General features: G+C 42.4%; 1 protein-coding gene across 1 annotated transcript in view; it reads right to left on the bottom strand.

Annotated features, from left to right (window-relative positions):
- LOC147724345 (uncharacterized) overlaps positions 1-20,930 on the bottom strand; it is a 2,209,372-nt gene that overhangs the window by 1,071,117 nt on the left and 1,117,325 nt on the right. Inside the window, exons 25-26 of the mRNA XM_086966996.1 lie at positions 8,883-9,050; positions 3,720-3,887 (exon numbers count right to left, since the gene is read on the bottom strand). Coding sequence (XP_086823122.1) covers positions 3,720-3,887; positions 8,883-9,050 — 336 coding nt within the window. The remainder of the gene's footprint in view (positions 1-3,719; positions 3,888-8,882; positions 9,051-20,930) is intronic.

The following is a 20,930-nucleotide window of genomic DNA, read 5'->3' as shown; positions in this document are numbered from 1 at the left end:
AACATAGCAATAGGCTCGTTAAAGCATACCACGCAACCTATGCCCACACTATAATACAAATGTAGGCTATTCCACTTATGATTGCTCTATAGAGATAAACACATAGCAAGTCAAGTAAAATATCCAAACAAACAATTAAAAGCACTAAAGATATTAAACCCCTTGCATGTGCAGCGAATTTTCACGTTGTGCGTGCGTTTTTTAAAGTGGGCGGGATTCGGACGGCCCCCAGCCGTCCTCCGCACACGCCCACCATGATGCATGGCAGCCGGGGGCCGTCATGAGCATGCAAGGGGTTATAAATGGATAAAAGAGGAAGCAGCTGTGTATGCCTGCTGTGACCTACAAACAAAAGAATGATATATATACCTAGTAGAACCCCCCTAATTGCAATCCATCAAGTTTTGGAAGGTGTCCTTTGAGAGAGTAAAATTTAAATTTGACCAGACATCTACTGAAATTTTTAGCAGATGTGTGGGAGGTTTTTTTTCTTCTGGGACATTTCACAATTGTATTTTTTACAGACTTGCCATTTTCTTATCACACATATGAGTTTTTGTTTTGCAAATTATCAAAATAAGAATGCACATACCATACACAAGAAAAGATTAAAAACAAAGCTGTATTATAACTATTGTATGAAGTTAGCTTTCGCAAGGATTCATCCACCTTGACATCCACTCTGGAAAATGACTCTGAGTCATTGGATTCATAACGTCATCCATTGCCAGGATTTAAAACCAGCCTTCTGTCCTAGACAGCCCTAATGTGGATAGTTACTGATTTCCAACGAGCCATGGATAAGATATACATTCATGTCTACATCACATTAAACATTTGAGTCACTTTACACAACTGATAAAGGAATGTTTGTGTAGTGCTTGTGATGCCCATCAGGTTTTTGGGACAGTGTCATATAGAGAATGCCCTCGTCCTGCAAAACAGGACTTAAATATTTCTGTGGTCACATGCATTAAGGGAGAGGACTGCTCTGTTTCTAACTCCCATGAGTTATGTTTGTTATTTAAAGTACATGACAAATTAATAAGGAATATCCCACAGAGGGAGTGGTCAGCCAGCTATGCCTACGCTGTTGATAGAAATGCATGCATTCTTATCATAATCTTCTAGGGAAAAATATCTTCTTCCAATCAGAATAGATTATATGATTTCGTGTAGAGTTAGGTCACTAAGGTTATGTTGGGACTTTAGATTTAAAAAAATATATAACTCATATTCTAATGTTATTTACATTGTCTACCAGTCAGGTTCAAACTCCAATCAACTTTGGCAATTTTATCCTATTAGCTATTATTTTGCGGGTGCCAATATAATTTCAGAATACTCTAGCTCTTCTTCTATCATATAAGTCAGCTATTCACACTACAGCTCTTAAAAAATCCACAGTGGCACTGATTGCTTATTGACTGTAGCCTGAGCCCCCATGAATCTGCAATTTACAAAGTTTGTGCACTCCTCTTTTTTAGGTCTGGTATGACAGCACAGTTGTCTTCAAGATCTAATGTTACCAGTACTTTAAAATACACATAAAATAGACTTAAACTCCAATTAAAGGAGTATTTCTCCCTCATCTCATACTAATGGCTGTCTGGAGTGTCAGGTGTAACTAGTACACAAAGGAAGTCACTGTTCCTTGTAGAGGATGAAAGAGGAAAAACTTTTGTTGTGCGCTACTCTATCTCTGGGGGACAGTGTGTCCTCAACATAATGCCCTCACACACCCGAAGGATGTCAGGCTTCATCATTTGGGCTTTGCTCCTCATTGGCCGGCGCTACAATGCCCTACGGGTCCCCCGAAAGGGTCTCTTTATCGGAGATCTTTTGATGAGAAGCCGTTTGGGTGCGTGGGTTTGACTGGCAGTGAAGTTTAAAGTGGTGTGTTAAAAAATGACTGGAGGGAGAGTGAATACTATTTATTAAGGTGATCCATCTGTCATTGTTAAAACAAAGTGGGTGGTGCTGCTCTAGGGGATATTATGTCAATCTGTATATGGTATATGTCCCTAATGGACATATATAACAGTCAACATGTTTCGCGCTGTATGTGGCCTCATAAGGAGATCCAAAGCGCTTCTTCAGGACCAAAGGAAGGTCAATTTCAGTATCAGTGGTGGCCTGAACTAACCAGCGCCACCAGGTTTTTTAGAAGGGAATAGCGTTTCCCTTAATATGAGAGTCAGGATCTCATGAGATCAGTGAAGGCACTTGGGAATGTTCTCCCGTTGTAGCAGGGCCGATCCACCTGCGTGCCTCTCCCTGTCTCTGCAGGCAGAGGCCAAATACAGCGTGAAACATGTTGACCGTTATATATGTCCACTTCACTTCCACTCACACCCACGCACCCAAACGGCTTCTCATTAAAAGATCTCCGATAAAGAGACCCTTTGGGAGACCCGTAGTGCATTGCAGCACCTGCCCAACCCTCACATCCACACCCGCTGACCCTCACACCCCCCCTCACCCTCACACCCTCCTCACCCTCACACCCTTCTCACCCTCTCACCCCCCCTCACCCACCCCCCTCACACACCCTCTCACCCACTCTCACCCACCCTCACCCGCCCTCTCACACCCTCACCCGCCCTCTCACACCCTCATGCTGCTGCACGCCTCACACTGCTGCACGCCACACACTGCTGCACGCTGCATGCCTCACACTGCTGCACGCCACACACTGCTGCATGCCACACACTGCTGCATGCCACACACTGCTGCATGCCACACACTGCTGCACGCTGCATGCCTCACACTGCTGCACACCACACACTGCTGCACGCTGCATGCCTCACACTGCTGCACGCCACACACTGCTGCACGCCACACACTGCTACACACCACACACTGCTGCACGCCTCACACTGCTGCACGCTGCAGGCCACACTGCTGCACGCTGCCTGGCCACACACTGTTGCATGCATCACACTTCTGCACGCTGCACACTGCTGCACGCCGCACACTGCTGCACACTGCTGCCCGCCTCACACTGCTGCCTGCCTCACACTGCTGCACGCCACACTCTGCTGCACGCCACACACTGCTGCACGCCTCACACTGCTGCACGCTGCAGGCCACACACTACTGCACGCTGCAGGCCACACACTGCTGCATGCCTTACACTGCTGCACGGCGCACACTGCTGCATGCCGCACACTGCTGCATTACTCACACTGCTGCATTCTGCACACTGCTGCACCATTCACTGCTGCACGCCTCACACTGCTGCACGCCTCACACTGCTGCACGCCTCACACTGCTGCACGCCACACATAAACATCTTTTACTTGCAAAATGTGTATTCTTTTTCGCAAACTGTAAATCAAAGTCACAAACACATATTTTACGTACATACCCATTGCATAACTAAGATTTTCAAAAAAAGATGCAAAATACATACATCAATATTTATTAACTACTTCTTCAACACCATTATCTATCATTTAACTTTTTAATAAACCCAACGCATTACATGTGATTGTATTTCAGTATAATTGCAATTCCATAACTAGCACTAACAACATTGCCATTTTCAATGCCAACTGCTCAAACTTTAATAATGCGAGACCTATTGCATTTCCAATGCTTGTTTTGTTGGCAGACGGTTTGAAACTGGAAGGTCAACAAAGGCACCAAAAGCAACAGAACACTAATACATCGGGCACTTATCTTTAATATCTGCGGGGGCATGACTAGCTAATTACCTTTTCTACAGTTTCCTTATGATTCGCTTCGAGTGAACATAATTCTCTGTTCAAATTGTGGATTCTGTTTTCGGCAGATTCCAGGTCTTTGGTGAACTGTCTACATTGCTCTTTCCACTGCTCCAGCTCAAACTGCACGTTCCCAAAAGCTTCTTCGTAAAATGTTGCCTTTTAGGGGATGAAATTAAACAGCAATTATTAACATAAATCAAAACATTGCATAAAACGTTATTACAAACACGTCTCGTTCCACACTAAAATCATACCATCTTCATAAGTTGAAATGTGTATGTAAGGTTCCTCATACAAAGAGGAACAAGAGTAATTTTTCAGTCACTTAGGCATCATTAAAAAACGAAATATGCCTTACTGTCAGGTATTCCTCAAACAATTTTGCGCAAACGTAGCCAAAGATACATGGGTTTTCTTTTGCTCCTAGAATCATAATAACATCCTGAATGTATCACCCAGGTGTTCAACAATTCATTAGAGGTGCATGCACAGTGAGTATAATGTGTAACTCTCAACAAATATCATTGGAATTGTGATATTCAGTTGGAGATTGTATGCCCTGTTAAAAAAGCAATAACGAATTTCCCCCACACACTATAGGAGTCACATCCTATGCTGTCGGGTCATTATATTTTTCTTTTCTGCTTCACTGCCAGGTTTTACCTGGTGGTGATTAACAGCAAAATAATAATAATAATAATAATATAACTTTGTCCACTTAAAATCTTGCTCCATCGCAGGCGTATGTCAATGATGGAGATGGCGTTGGTACCATCACTGACATACTTAACTTCCACCACACATGCAGAGAAGGTATTACATCTCAGTTGTTGCAGAGTACCCTCTCTGCCAAACTTTAAATAGGACCCAAAATGTTTACTCTGGTTACTATGTATTGGATATAGCACTAATAAATGATAGATCATTGTTTACCTCACTGGTAATAACTTAAATCTGGCCTCAAGTGATTTGATCTGACACATTATATCAGTCATGCATCCTACTTATGTCTTAAACCATGTATTACCTCAGGCCGAATTGAAATGCACAAGCTCTCCTTTGGCATTTGATAAATATCTCCATAATTACCAAGAAACACAGGAGTGATAATCCTACATATCACCTTATAATGTTTGAGTAAAGTGTAAGTCCTCCATTGACAATCTCTGATAACATCAGTAATGTTTTATATATGGAACATATCATTCCTGCTATTCCAGTCATGCATTTAAATAAGATGTCTTCAGAAGATTGCTGGTGCGGTTTCTGCTAGTGCAGATGGAATGGACAAATTTCAGAATAAATAATGATGTCCCACAATTTCTTTTATATTATTAAAACTGAGATTCTATTCATTCTTGTTAGTGCACATTTAATCGTCCAGCTTCATACCTTTATATAAGGATGTGTTGTTTAGACAAATAAAAGGTACAGCAGTGGGCTCAAGATTTGCTCCCTATTAGGCAAACTGATTCTTGGGTAACTTTAAGAGGAAGCTACTGATTGATGATGACGTTACATTTTTAACATAACAATATCTTGTTGTGTCACAAAATGGAAAGGTATAGAAAAATATCTGACCCTGTTTGATTAAGTGTTAAACATGAATGATGTTATTACCGAGGTATCAATATAAGAAAATTGTACACATACAACATATTAAGTAGATGTGAAACACGGGAAATTACACTGCAAACAGTAGAGTAAAAAGGTATCCACATACACTGTACTGAACATGCAGAATCAGCACCTGCTAAACACAATAAGAATAACATCCCCTGTAGTAAATGCTTAAAGTTAAGGAGACTTTGCCGTGAGGATCACAAGTATGAAAAATCTATTAAAGACATAGAAAAAACGTTCAAATGTAGGGCTCTATTACATGAGTGATGTAATATGTGAGATCATAAGCAGTGCATGGCAAGGCACAAGTTATAGTTAGCTCTGCTAACTATAACTGATGAATTTCTGTTTTTTTGTTGTTCAAAACATTAATGTTGTCACTGACATACACACCTAACTATAACTTACTTCAACCTTTGTTTTTTTTCAGTGAATACATATATATATATTGTTACCAAATACTATGATGAATCCTGGTTGATACTAAAAGAAATTGTATAAAGAACGTTAATACAATGATTACAAGGTGTGTGACAAATGTATTGGTTATAACCAGGTTATGAGGTCTACTTGAAGGAATATTTCTAAAAACGTTACTTTCCTACAAAGATTATGAGTACCCATATTGTGAAGTTGTGATGGTGTGATTTATTTTCGAGAAAAACTTGTTGCCTCAGAAGCATACATGAAGATAGATAGTTGACTGTGCACCAATAATAATCAACACATTACCTATTTTAACAATCTAATGAAGACTCTGTAACATATTTAGTTGCTCGAGAATGTGCCTATTCTGTCATTATATTGATTTATGAAAGGGTGTGGACATTGGCAACGTAGCAATGTGATACGAGCAACCTAACAGATGTGCACAAAGTTGTCTGGTGTTTTGATTTCTGCTAGTGCTTGGCAGCAAGGGAAAAGCCTTTCCCATACTATTTTTAAGAGAGATATTCAGGCCACTGGCAGTATATTATAACTCTGTGGTTGATATCTTCTCCTGTTGCCAGAGCACTCACTAAGGCAAACTGTGGGTCTTTTCTGCTCAAATCTATTTGCTGTTGATAGTGAGGTACTGTGGTAGATGAGGTGGGTCACTACAACACATTTCGAAGAAAATCCATCAGTGTGTGCTTAACCATTAACAGAGGAACTGCCTTGAATGTTCTAGAGCCTCACAACAAAATATGTCTCTAAAGTATTTTGTGAGCACCCATAAAAAGAGGGCCACGCAAAAGCAAAAAGTTCTCCACAAATGGAATTTAGTTTCTATGAATAAAAACTTTCTACCAAATTACTAAGCCCAACATTCGCAGTAATGCTGAAGAAGAAAAATGGCTAGTAGTCACATTGCCAGACAATATTATTCTCTGTGCCAAAACAAACAATTCTATGAATTAACCCCTTCCATGCTGATGACGAACCCCAGCCGTCATGCACTACAGTGCTCGTGTGCTGATGACGGCTGGGGTTCGTCATGACCCGCCCCTGTTCATTTGTTTACAGCACAGGGGCGGAAACGGGCCAGCAGTGAAGGGGTTAAAGGAAGAAGTGTTGGTTATATTGCTTATCTGCCATGAATTTCCAGAGCCACCATCGATGTTCCAGGCAGGGTTTTGCTACAATGAATCTTAAGCGTTAATAACTATCAGAAACAATATTGATATTGAGTCCTTGGACATACGGAAAAGTAGAAAAGGGTATGTCAGAAAGTTGATGCAGGCTATGCAGATATATCAGATCTACCTTTTCTGAAATGTTCTTGTGTGGTCATCATCACAGACTAAAAGCTAAAATAGACATATAGATCAGATGGAAACTAAGACACCTGATTCAGACACCATCTCAATGACATGCGGATCTTTCTGTGGGAGAAGATGAAACATACATTTAGCACCTGCGACTACATGTAGCAGTAATAACATTATCACATAGACATTACCACCATATCTAGAGGCTTTGGAAATGGAATGGGAAAAACATGCAGTAATAAAGTTACCAATGGTAGGATTGGCAACTTTTCACCACTACCATTACCCATTCAGTGGGGGTAATCATAGATTATATTACTGTGAGATGCAACAATAATGGGCATTATTGTATACATATTAAAGAGGCTTAGACTGTTTGGTAACTGATTACCACCCAATTTTGTTTCCACTGGATTACTGCCAACAAGTAAATGAGGGCTCAAGTTGGAATGAAAGAGGAAACAACCACAGCCATCTGTAAGGGTATGCTATATGTGGCCAGATTGTTCACGGTTGTTGGTCTTGGTTACAATCCCTTCACATCCATATGTTTCTAACGTTTTAAGTTGAGCTGACCAAGTGTGCATCCACATCCACTTCCTGTTGTTTAGAACTATAAGCCCTGAATTTGTTTCAGATCTAGTTGTTCTAGAAAGAAGTTTGTGCTTGGAAAGAAAGGGTGATTTGATGAGACGTTGATAGTTTTTAGAAGTATCAAAGTGTGATTCTTTTGGGATTTCTTGTATGGCACATATCTACTCATTAAACTTAGTGGCATAACATAGGCCCCCACGGTATGAAGGGGGCGGGGCTGCAGGGGGCCTCCTCAGCACAGTAACCTGGCCTTAGAGCTCCTGACTGAGTCGGGATAGGGCACCTCCATGTATCTTCTGGGGAGGGGGGCGTCAAGTTTCGTTACGCCACTGATTAAATTATATTCCATCAGACAGAAATTCTACAAAAGCATCATATCTATGCTGCGGTGACAATCGTGTTGCTCCATCTGTTAGCATCCTAACACCGTACCATAAACTATGTGTTCAAATACTTCTGATACCATAGTGTTTCACCCTTATGTCAATGGAGGAGAGATGTAGCCATGATGCGGTTCACAAAGTTGTTTCTGTGTTTCTAAAATTGTGTTATATCTACGCTGAGGTGGCAATCTTGTTGCCTCATCAATTAGCATCTTAAGACTGTACCATAGACTATGTGTTCATATGCTTCTGATATCATACTGTTTCAATGTTATGTTGGTGGGGGAGAGGTGTAGCCATGTTGTAGTCCACAAAGTTATTTCCGTGTTTTTAAGATTGATTATTTTCAGAAGAACTTTGAAACTATTCCAGAAAGTGTAAGATAGAAAAGCCCATCAATTCTGTGGCAGTTTAGATGCTGTAGGCATAAAGAAGCCTTTAGCTGCTCTCTGTGCCCTCAATGAGATGCATCCCATTTGTGGTGATCCACTCATGTACCAAAGATCCATGATAGTGGAGTAATGTAAAATAAGGGGGTCCCTGCAGGATGTGATAAGGGTCTCTTACGTCTTCTAAATCTTGCAGATTTTGCTTATGTTAAATGGGGGCCACCTAGAAGGGTTGGCGGCTCCAGGAAGGGCGTGAGGTTACCCTCTCCCCCCCCCCCCCTCCGCCCCCCACGCTGCAGCAGGGACTGCAGGGGCATGTGCTCTGACCAATGGGTTACAATAAAAGTCAAATACTATACCAAAATAAGTAAAAACACTCCATCTTGCCTCGGGGTCTTTCGATAGTCTTACCTGCTTTTTATGATGTTGTATCTGTTTTTCTGAGCTGGCTACGTTCATCTCAGCAATTTTGAATAGTGACTGCACTTCCAAAAGCTCTTCCCGAGTCCTTCGGTGTTTTTCTTGTATCTGGCAAATGTCTTCCTCCAGTCTGAACAAACGAAGTTCACGGTCTTGTAGCTTTGGAAAGAGTCAGAACTGGTATTTAGCTGTGGTTGATTTACGTGTATGTTACCAGAACACTGAGTAAATGTTACGTTGAAATTCAACTTTAAAGTAATACTTTTAAAAGAGTATATAAATGCGTCATTTTTCAAGGCAAAATATGAATAATAGGGAAACGTAGGCAAAGAGGAGATAAAAAAATTCAGAAAAAGAAGGATAAAGACAAAGATAAATGAAAGAGGAAAAAAGTCTTTTTAGTTCCCTCGTTAGAAAAAATGGGGGACGAAGAAAGCAACAAAAAGAAATTGAAGGACATGGGGGTGGGGAGAAAAGATTGTGAAAAGAGTATCTCTGAAAATTAGTCTGGTAATAAAAAAATAAAAAAATAAAAAATGTAAAGGAAGAACGGGGGAAGAAAACAGGAGTTTGGCTGGCAATTCGAAGTTATAAAAAAGAAACAAGTAAAAATTAAAAAAAATAGAAAAGTAAAACAGTCTAAGTCATCCAGTTTGTAAAATGGCATTCATGGGGCACATTCTTTTTTTTTTTTTCAATCAAACGTTAATATCAAAAGCCTATCTTTTCACTCAGAGGGTACTGGTACCAAAATGCTTTGCTTAGTCAGTTACTTTCTCCCTCGTATCTTTTATTAATTGCAAAACGAGATTTACTGTATAAAGTAATGAGACCTTTCCTTTGTTAAGGTGAATTAGGAGACAGCATCCATCATTTCAACTGAAATCACTCAAAGGCCTCCTTTGCGCTGGGACGAGTTTCCATTCCAACAGAAATACGCCAAGTTTCAGACAGCTGTAAATTAAGCACACCTGACCATAAATTAAGCGCAAACCTCACGTTTATTCGTTTCTTCCTGTTTTGCTCGGAATAATGCGGGAAGAGATCACCAGAGTCAAACTAATTTGGCCGTTTGAACTGGCACCGGCATTGCTCCACACTAAAGCCATACATTAAAAATAATTGTGCATCAGGAGCGCATTATTTTATATAGCATGATGCATGCAAGAAAGGAAGTAACGAGGTTCCACTTTCAACATGAAGAAATTGCCGGGGAGCATAGGTAAACGCGTGTCCAATTATCAGATTGTAAAATTATTCCTATGCGCAGCATTCCTCGCGTGAAAACAGAAAGCTAAAGAAAGTTCACGTTGGCTCGTGTGAGGAGCTACTAGGGAGAGAGGAAACGAGAGCAGAGGAATGACTGCAGAGAGAAGGGTCGGGCCAAGAAACCCAAACACACTCTAAAGAGCCCGACATCTCATCCAGTTCGGACTTCCCTTAAGCGCATACATTTTAAAGGGTTTGGGCAGTAAAATAAATCAGTAGGTGGTAGCTCCCAACATGAAATAACAGATGACGCTGTATAGTGTACGATTACCCTGATCACCCCAGGACGTTTCGTAGATAACACATAGTTATTGTTACCCAACTCAACTGTACTTATTGTATCGACCACAGAAAGATGAAAGTCCGAGTTTACTGCTTGGATTCGAATCTGTGACTTTGGGGTTAAAAGCAGATACCCGGAACGGGTGAACCAGCATATTGAACGAACGACCACACCGCACCTACTATGCGGTCAGTAAGCATAAACAGAGCAATGACAGCATGGTTTTCCGGAGACTGTTGAAACAGAGATGAAGGTGTTATCTAAAACAGTCATGTTCGTATCTTGTTACAGTCGAAAATCGAGAAAGCCTGTGCTTAATCATTGCGAGAGAAACAAAGGGTGGGGATTGTTCGATGACCCGATAATTTATGCGAAAAAGACATTGGCAGATGGATTATCCAGTAAGAGATCACAACTTGAGAGTAATATTGTGTAAAAACAATGAAGTGATTTTTTTAAGCGAATAGAACACTTCCTGACACTTAGGTTTGAGGACGTGAGTTTGAGCGAGGGAACATAATTCAAGGAAGATATTTGGGGATTTTATCATGAAATGAATTTGTAAAAGAAAAAAAATATTATGTGTGGACATGTGATTAAATAAATAATTTTTTGGAGACTTGCGATGAATAGAATTTACAAGAGAATACTAAGTATGTACTACAGGTTGTGTGAAATGACAACAACCAAAAGAAATATCATGGAGAGCAGTAACTGATTTGAGTGTGTACTTAAAATTACATTTATGCTAGATATTGGCATGTCAGTATTGGGTAAGGAATCACAACTTGAGAAGAATCCATATAAATTGATCCCGCCATACCAATGTATCATCTGACAAATGTCTAGGGGGAGGAGAATGTATAAAAAGGATGAGATGTCCACTTTTTAAAAGATACCACTGTTTGCTGTGGTTGTGTACAACAGGTCAAATACAAGAATTATCATAGCTACCAGCACCACCACTGCCACACAAACCAGTGAAACACGGAGGGTGGTGCCACTGGTTACTACTGTCAGTGTCTCTGCCACATAGGGCATCGGGAACTACAGTGCAGGCAGCACTAAGATACACATTTTACAAGGCCGGAGCAAATAAGCAAGTGTGCATCAGGCCTATTTGGACAGTATTTGTTACTACTTGGGTTTTTGGTTGGAAGAGAAATGCATCCTGCCCAAATAGGAACAACAAGCCTAATCAGGGTAAGTCAGATACACACCCTAAATTAACCTGTGCGCACTCTCTGGAAGCTTGGCACAGAGCAGTCAAGCTTAACTTAAAAGGCAATGTGTAAAGTATTTGTGCCACACTTCAAACAATAAAGCAGTGAAAATACCACACAAAAGATACCACATCTGGTATGAAAAATTGAGCCTAATTTATTGAACAAAACACTACCAAAAAGACAAAAATCCAATAAGTAGAACCTGAGTTATGAATATAAAAAGAATATCTTGAAATATAGTGCTTAAAAGAATAAAATGCCAGCCAGGGCTATCTGGTCACACAAGACCAGGTCATATCCAAAAGTTCAGCCCGACTGCGATGAAGCGTGGATTAGATACAGGAACCAAGCTTGGCCCACTGAATACAGTACATTGGCTTGAGGTTATGTTGACATTGAGATGCGCGGAGCATTTGGAGGCTGTGCATAAGCGTTGATTCTTAGGATGCAGACAATCCGTCTGTTCCAAGCTGCGCAAGTCAGAGATGTGTCACCGTGTAACCCCTCTGATGTAGGCAATACATTGTTGTCGAGCCATGCAGCCAGCGATGTGATGTCCTCAATCCTGGCAGCAGCGGCAACGCATTGGTGTCGGGGGAGATGCGCCAGTTCGGAGTTGCGCAACAAGGGTGATGCATGGGTTTTTACAGTAGCAGCACTTTAAACCCACTTCCAAGGGCCCAGGACTGGATAGGCGCAACTTGGCATGACAAGACTCTCAGATGGCAAAGTCTAGGTGCTGGTTATGGAGTGGATTGAAGCTTTCGATGTCCTTGAGACTTCTAAAAGGAAGCAAGCAGGCAAGGCATTTTTACAACTCTGTGTTCAAGTGGTGTAGATCCAGTCCTCCTCACCCAGCCAAGGAAGGGAGCAGGCAGGTCAGCACAGCAGCAAAACAGTTCTTCCAGAGCAGCAGTTCAGCAGAGTGGAAGTCCTTGTAGCAGCACAGCAGCCCTCGTCATGGCAGAGTATGCACAGGTCCAAAAGTGTACTGAGTTGGGGGTGTCAGAGGTTCAATACTTATACCCAGTTGTGCCTTTGAAGTGGGGGGGTCTTCAAAGAGGGGCTTTGAAGAGCACAGAGGTCCTCCCTTTCCTACCCTGGCTCTAGACTCACTACAGGGGGTTGAACGGTCCTTTGTGTGGGGAAAAGACACAGCCCATTCAGGTGTAAGTGTGAAGCTGTGAGCAGCTTCTCCCCCCATTCTGCCTAGGATGACCTATCAGGATGTGAATGGCCAATCAGTCACACATAAGTCCCCTTTGTGTGCGGCATTCTAGAGGGAATGCACAAAGCCCAGCTGTCACCCACCCCAGATGTGTATTGGAAACAGTCTGCTGGCACATAGGGTTTAAGAGCAGAAAAATGCCACATTTCTAAAAGTGGCATTTTTAAAGTTGTAATCATAAACCCAAATTTGCCATTATAGAGGATGTATTATTAGAATTCCATAGGTACTAAGAAAACAAGTTACTTACCTGTAACTTTGGTTCCCCAGTATTGGTAACTTTCATAGATTCCCATGCTTTGTATCATTCCCCGTCGTCGGAATGGGAGCCTCGGTAGTACAAATACCATAGAAACAAAAGAGAAACACAGGCCTAGGCCTCATCTCATTTTGTATCCTCTCACTCTCTTTGTGTAAAAGAGACCAAACTTTTGCAAGGACCAATCAGAGCAGCCTCACCCTCTAGAACCTTCCTGAGAGAGCTCAGAGCCTCAGATTTTCGTAGCCGTTGTGCAAACCGCCACTATCTCATGTGAAAAAGCTGAGCTTTCCCAGGGGAGGAGGATGGGCGCATGGGAATCTATGAAAGTTACCAATACTGTGGAACCAAAGTTACAGGTAAGTAACTTGTCTTCTTGCCCCAGTATTGGAACTTTCATAGATTCCCATGCTTTGTATCAGAGTAGCTAGCAGTAATAACCAGGACACATTTTGTAGATACATGGCGTCAGATAACCATAAAGAATACACACTTATAGTATATCAAACAAGAAACAAAATGTGCTCACCAGGATGGAGGGTTCGTAGGGAAAGCTCACCTCTCAATGGAAGAGATTCCGCAGAACTGCTTGACCAACAGCTGCATCGTCTCGTCCTGCAGATTCTAGGCAGTAATGTTTCGTGAAGGTATGAGTACTGCTCCACGTTGCTGCCCTGCATATATCCTTAATGGCGACTCCAGAGAAAAGAGCCACAGATGATGCCACAGACCTTGTAGAATGGGCACGAACCTTATTGTTCAAAGGTTTACTCGCCTCCTGATGGCAAAATTGAATGGCACTGGAGATCCAGCAGGAAATGCCACTCTTTGCTAAAGGAAATCCCTTCCGTGGTGCGCTGTAGGAGACGAACAACTGGGAAGACTTCCGAAAGGGCTTTGTACGTTCCAGGTAGAATTTTACGTCCAAAGAATGTAGAGTGCGTTCCGCAGGTGTAGAAGGACGCGGAAAGAAAGACTTTAAAATCAAGGGTTCGTTCAAGTGAAACTCAGATGGTACTTTCGGAATGAACTTTGGATTGGTGCGAAGAATAAGAACATCCTTTTTGAATTGAAGGAATGGATGGACTATGGAGAGGGCTTGAAGTTCACTAACTCTTCTCGCTGAAATCAGAGCTAGAAGGTGAGCAAGTTTCCAAGAGAGGAACTTCAAATCCGCCTTGTGCACCGGCTCAAACGGAGGTTTCATGAGTTGAGCCAGGACAAGATTGAGCTGCCAAACTGGAGGAGGAGGTCAAACTGGAGGGAACATCCTGAACAGACCCTTCAGGAACTGCTTAACAATCCGAGAGGACCATAGGGAAGGGCCTGAAGAAGTACGCCGAAACCGTGAAATGGCAGCCAGATGGACTTTCACAGACGAATGTGCAAACCCAGATTTAGCCAATGATAGAATATATGGCAAGAGTTGGTGAGGCAGAGATTTATAAGGATGGAGACCTTGTCTTTGACACCATAGGCAGAACCTTCTCCATTTGGCCTTGTAAATCTTATTCGTGTTCGGAGCTCGAGCCTGTGACAAAACGTCTCGACATTCTTGGGAAAGATTTAGATGACGGAACTCTCTGTGTTCAGGAGCCACGCTGTCAAGTGGAGCGATTTTGGATCCGGATGGTAAACCTGCCCCTGATTCCTGGACAACAGGGATGGAATGGACTGTAAGCGGATCGGAGGAGCTTGGGAGAGCCGCAGGAGCTCCGTGTACCAAAATTGCCGGGGCCACGCTGGTGCAATGAGAATCATTCTGCACGGTTCCGCCTTCATCTTCTTGAGTACTCGAGGAATGAGGGGAATTGGAGGAAAAGCATAAAAGAATGCGCTGTACCAGGCCATCGAAAGGGCATTCCCCAGGGACCCCTGATGGGGAACCCTGCTTGCATAAAACCGGCATTTGGCGTTCACTGGGGAGGCAAACAGGTCGATGGTAGGTGTTCCCCAAACCGAGTATACTCTTTCCAGAATGGACTGATTCAATTCCCATTCGTGCGTCGCCTCCGTCAGTCGACTCAGGGCGTCTGCCTTGACATTGAGTGAGCCTGCCAGGTGTTCGGCTCTCAGACTGATGTTGTGAAGGATGGCATAATCCCAGAGTGTCTGAGCTTCTGTGGATAGAGTCTGTGATCTCGTTCCCCCTTGCTTGTTTACATAGTGCATGGCCGTCGTATTGTCTGTCCGGACCAGCACTGAACGGTTGTGAACCTTGGGAAGGAAAGCCTGTAAGGCTAACCGAATGGCCGTCAGCTCCAACAAATTGATATGGCACTGGCGCTGGTCCGCGCTCCAGTGTCCGCTGATTTGAAGTTCGCGGAGCACCGCTCCCCAGCCTTCCAAAGAGGCATCCGTGGTTATGATGAGGGGGGATGGCAAGATTTTGAACGGCAGACCTTATGCGATATTGTCCTCTACCAGCCACCATTCGCATGCCTGTCTCATTTCCGAAGTTACCAACACCTTGTCGTTGAATGATCCGTCTGCTTGGCGCCATTGGTTGTCTAGTTCTACTTGCAAAGGGTGCATTCGCAGCCTGCAATGAGGTATTAATGGTATGCAGGATGACATCGACCCTAGAAGGGACTTGTATTGACGGACTGACAAGCATGTCTTCTGGAACAGCTGGCGAGCTGAGATCATCAACTTCCGTTGACGGTCCTCCGAAGGACGAGCTGTGCACTGTGTGGTGTCCAAAATCGCTCCCAGAAACCGTGCGGTCTTGGAGGGAAGCAGAACTGACTTGCTTCTGTTTAATTGAAGGCATAGGTGTTGAATAACTGAATGCAAGTCGAAACCGCCTGAGAGGTTTCCTCGAAAGATGGAGCCTTGACTAGCCAATCGTCCAAGTAAGGGAACACCTCTATGGAATGAGTCCTTAGAAAAGCTGCCACAGGTGCCAACACCTTGGTGAACACCCGAGGTGCAGACCGCAGGCCAAACGGAAGCACCTTGAATTGGAAATGGCTCTTGCCCACTGTGAACCGCAGATATTGTCTGTGAGCTGGGTGTATCGGAATGTGGAAATACGCATCTTCCAAATCCAGGGAAGCCAAGTAGTCGCCTGGGTTTAAAAGAGGAAGGATTTCCTGGAGAGTGACCATCCTGAAAGAGAGTTTGATGAGATAAGTGTTGAGCTCTCGTAGGTCTAGAATGGGGCGCCAAGTCTCTGTTGTCTTCCGCACCAGGAAGAACCTGGAATAAAAACCTCTGCCTCTCTGAGAAAGAGGAACCAGTTCTATTGCCCCTTTGAGGAACAATTGATGGGCTTCTAGATGGAGTAGACCCAGATGGTTCGTGCGGATGGCCCCCGGAGCTCGTGTTGGAGGAAGATCTTGAAATTCCAACGTATGACCACTCTGCAAAAGTAGTTGAAGAAAACTGAGCAGAGCTCAGTGGAGACTCCCTAGCACAACGTGCAGTAGAAAAATCTGAGGCTCTGAGCTCTCTCAGGAAGGTTCTAGAGGGTGAGGCTGCTCTGATTGGTCCTTGCAAAAGTTTGGTCTCTTTTACACAAAGAGAGTGAGAGGATACACAATGAAATGAGGCCTAGGCCTGTGTTTCTCTTTTGTTTCTATGTTTTTTGTACTACCGAGGCTCCCATTAAGACGACGGGGAATGATACAAAGCATGGGAATCTATGAAAGTTCTAATACTGGGGCAAACATAACAGATCTACTTCCTTTCAATCATTAATTATAACTTATTAGACATAATAAGAAATCCCCAATGTTAACCTATGAGAGGGGTAGGCCTCACAGCAGTGAAAAACGCATTTGTGTTTTTTATCACTATCAGGACATGTAAAACATAAAAGTACATGTCCTACATGTTCTTTACGAAGTATTGTGCCCTTTGGGCCATGTAGGGTCCACCTTATGGGTGACTTATATGTAATAAAAGGGGAGTTTAAGGCTTGGCAAGGGGTTTTAAATGCCGAGTTGACATGGAAGTAAAACTGCACACACAGGCTCCACAGTGGCAGGCCTGGAACATGGTTAAAGTGCTACTTAAGTGGGTGGCACAATCTGTGCTGTAGGCCCACTAGTAGCATTTAATTTACAGGCCCTGGGCACATATGGTGCACTTTACTAGGGACTTATACGCAAATTAAATATGCCAATCGTGGATTATAGGATGGATTCATACCATCATCATCTTGCAAATCTTCAGGTGTAATATCGCAGAAGTCACTCTTTTCCCTATGTTCTTCAATATATCATCATCAAGTACACTTTCAAATGTGTACCTCTGGCATGCACATTTCCATCTAACAGAAGAATAGCTCTGTGAACTGATGAGTGAGTCCCCCCCCCCACGTGCCTTGAGACCCTCACAGGTGAATAGGTGAGTATCTGTGCTATACAAGCCCCTGATTGATTGAATGTATAGACTATGTACAATGCAATGATTATATTATTTCATAATACACATTTTCTTATATTTTTCAGCACAATTAGCATTGTTGAATGCTGCATTTCCCATAGGCAATTCAAAAATTCAAATACAGTCAATTAGGTTACCCATCATCTTGTACTCCCACATCTGTAAGGTCTCTCAATGTCCTAAACCCTTGCTTAATCTATTTTCAGTCTGTACTCAAGCTAATCTCCCACATTGGCTCTATATCCCAGCAAGCCGTCTCTCCAGGTATCCTTTGGTTCTGGGTGCTAGGTAGAATTTTACAAATGTGTTGGTCATTTTGTGACAAGATGCCAAGCCAGGCTTTAAGCCGTTAATCCTGGGTGGGGGGCCATGCCACCAGCACAAAGCCACTCTACATTTCATTAACAGTAGAGCTGTAGCTACAAATATCCTCCAGAGTTTCTGAATATCTACCACCTATCCCATAATGGACACCTTAGAGCTAAGTCTGTCACCTTCATCAACACATCATATGCGTGTTGCAATTGTATCATTCGGCACAGCCAGGCTAAATTCAGGTAATCTGCTCCACTAGTGCCAAACCTCCTTCATGTGTCATTTAGAAATTCATTCATTTCACAAAGCTTTGCAGGATTTTGATATAATTTATACAAAAATCTAAACTGTATTACATTGTAACCTTTTAAAAGGTAGTGAATCTGAGGTTTTTGATAACAGATCACTGGATGAAGTGGAGCAAATATGGGAGTTTTACTATTGAGGGTGGGTGGAACTCTATCTTCCTCTCGCGAAAGCCTGACCCTGACTATCAATGCACAAGACTTTGGGATACTCCTAGCCTACAGACCCAGTCGGAACCCAGTTGGCTTTAATTTTGGAAACTCTAGAGAACCGTGTTATTCTGATCAGCTTTCTACAAAACATCTGTTTTGTTAAGTTGAGAGACTCTAAGGGCCCGATTCACAGAATGAACTTACTACTTTTGGCATTCACAGAATGCACTTACTACTTTTGGTATTCACAGAATGAACTTACTCATTTCGGTATTCACAGAAGTTAGGACTACTAACTTTAGGACTCCTAAATGCCTTCTGTGAATACCGAAAGTCTTAAAATTAGGATTTTTCTCTATTTAGTAGTAGTAAATTTAGGACTACTAACTTTAGGATGCCTAAATGCCTTCTGTGAATACCGAAAGTCTTAAAATTAGGATTTTTCTCTATTTAGTAGTAGTAAAGTTAGTAGTCCTAACTTTACTACTACTAAATAGAGAAAAATCCTAATTTTAAGACTTTCGGTATTCACAGAAGGCATTTAGGCATCCTAAAGTTAGTAGTCCTAACTTTACTACTACTAAATAGAGAAAAATCCTAATTTTAAGACTTTCGGTATTCACAGAAGGCATTTAGGCATCCTAAAGTTAGTAGTCCTAACTTTACTACTACTAAATAGAGAAAAATCCTAATTTTAAGACTTTCGGTATTCACAGAAGGCATTTAGGCGTCCTAAAGTTAGTAGTCCTAACTTTACTACTACTAAATAGAGAAAAATCCTAATTTTAAGACTTTCGGTATTCACAGAAGGCATTTAGGCATCCTAAAGTTAGTAGTCCTAACTTTACTACTACTAAATAGAGAAAAATCCTAATTTTAAGACTTTCGGTATTCACAGAAGGCATTTAGGCATCCTAAAGTTAGGAGTCCTAACTTTACTACTACTAAATTGAGAAAAATCCTAATTTTAAGACTTTCGGTATTCACAGAAAGCATTTAGGAGTCCTAAAGTTAGTAGTCCTAACTTCTGTGAATACCGAAATGAGTAAGTTCATTCTGTGAATACCAAAAGTAGTAAGTGCATTCTGTGAATGCCAAAAGTAGTAAGTTCATTCTGTGAATCGGGCCCAGAATTGCCCCATCTAGGGTCAGATCTCATATTCAGGGGGACTTTAACCACCTGACCTCACCCTGCTTTTTATTCCCTTTTTCCTATTAGTGGGGTGTGTTGGCCAGTGCTATGATAAAAACAACAAGAATACAGTGAAAGCACCTATATACACTAGGGTACACTAAGGGTTGGGGTACCCCTGTGATTGGCATGACCTACCCGATAGGGCCCTAGTACATAATAGGGCAGGGGGATTGAACCTACCTATCAGTCCCTAGTGTATAATAGGGCACAACAGTTTAGAGGCCAGCAGTAATTTCCGCACTTGCATGTGTGCACTGCTGAAGCCTTAGGTCAGTATAGAAATTGTCTCTGGGCTACAGGACTGCTTTTGAAAAGTAAATTGTGCCCAAACCCGGCTTTTGTGTTTGGGGCACTCAAAAATGGTTAACCTACAATGTTTGGGCCTATTAGGTACCCGCAGGGTCTCCCCTTGGTGTCCCAGGGGTGGGGGATCAGGTATTTATATGGTGTAGCCTTATAAAATGAGTTGTATAGCCCTGGGTAAAGTGACATTGCACATTTTACTCCCCACATTGTGATAAAGTGCTTCCCCAAATCGACTTTGGTGGTAGGAGCACTGTGGAGAGAGGATCTGCAATATTTTTACATATTCATAACCGCTAAAGTCATCCCTAGGTGTTCCTGGGGTGGGGGTCCTGTAGATATATGCAGCATATTTATATAGTATGTTTTTATAAGCCCAGGTGCTGGAAAAATGGCCCAAGTCACTTTTCCCATTGCAAATCCCATGCCTGAGGTTAACATTAAAAAAGGTTATTAGTTAATAACTGGAGGAACAAAAGCCATAAAAGTAGGATTAGATTACTCAGTAGAATGGTAATGATAAATCCAAAAATATGGTATTGTTGAATGTATTGTAAAATGTACAGACAAGAAGTTATAAGACGTTTTTGTCTGTAAGCCAAAATTCAACCCTGTACTGCTCTGCCCTGATTGGTCTGAGTTAAGTGGGTGAGCCTGGCTGCTTTGAAGAGTTGATAAAAGACCCCTGGGGTTAGGAAGCATCTTGGGGAGGAGAGGTTGCTGGGCATAGAAATGCCAGAGCAGGGGGAGGAGTTGGAACCCATGGACTTCAAGCAAAGGGGAGGACCCTTGCTCACCTCCAGCCAGATGCTAGGATTAAAGAAGGAATGAGAAGATGCACGGGGGCACTATGTAGATTAGCCATCCTAGGGGTGTGTTTAGCCAGCTCTCTCCCTGCTGAAAATTCTGACATTGAATTTGGAAGAATAGTTGTTTCTGGGTTAGCATTTGCTACACTCTGCAGGAAGTGGTCAGACCTTTGGGTTGAACCCTGCAGCTCATTGGACAGGAGTGCCGTCCTGCTTGACCCCAGAGGACACTGAATACGTTTCTGAGAGGGGCAGTGTCTCTCAGATCTGCTGCTTGAAACTTAGGAGAATCAGAAGGGTCT

Source organism: Lissotriton vulgaris, chromosome 4_1, assembly GCF_964263255.1.
Source record: "Lissotriton vulgaris chromosome 4_1, aLisVul1.2, whole genome shotgun sequence".
NCBI classification, from domain to species: domain Eukaryota; kingdom Metazoa; phylum Chordata; class Amphibia; order Caudata; family Salamandridae; genus Lissotriton; species Lissotriton vulgaris.
The sequence above is the reverse complement of the archived record's forward strand: the minus strand, read 5'-3'. Positions and strand labels throughout refer to the sequence as shown.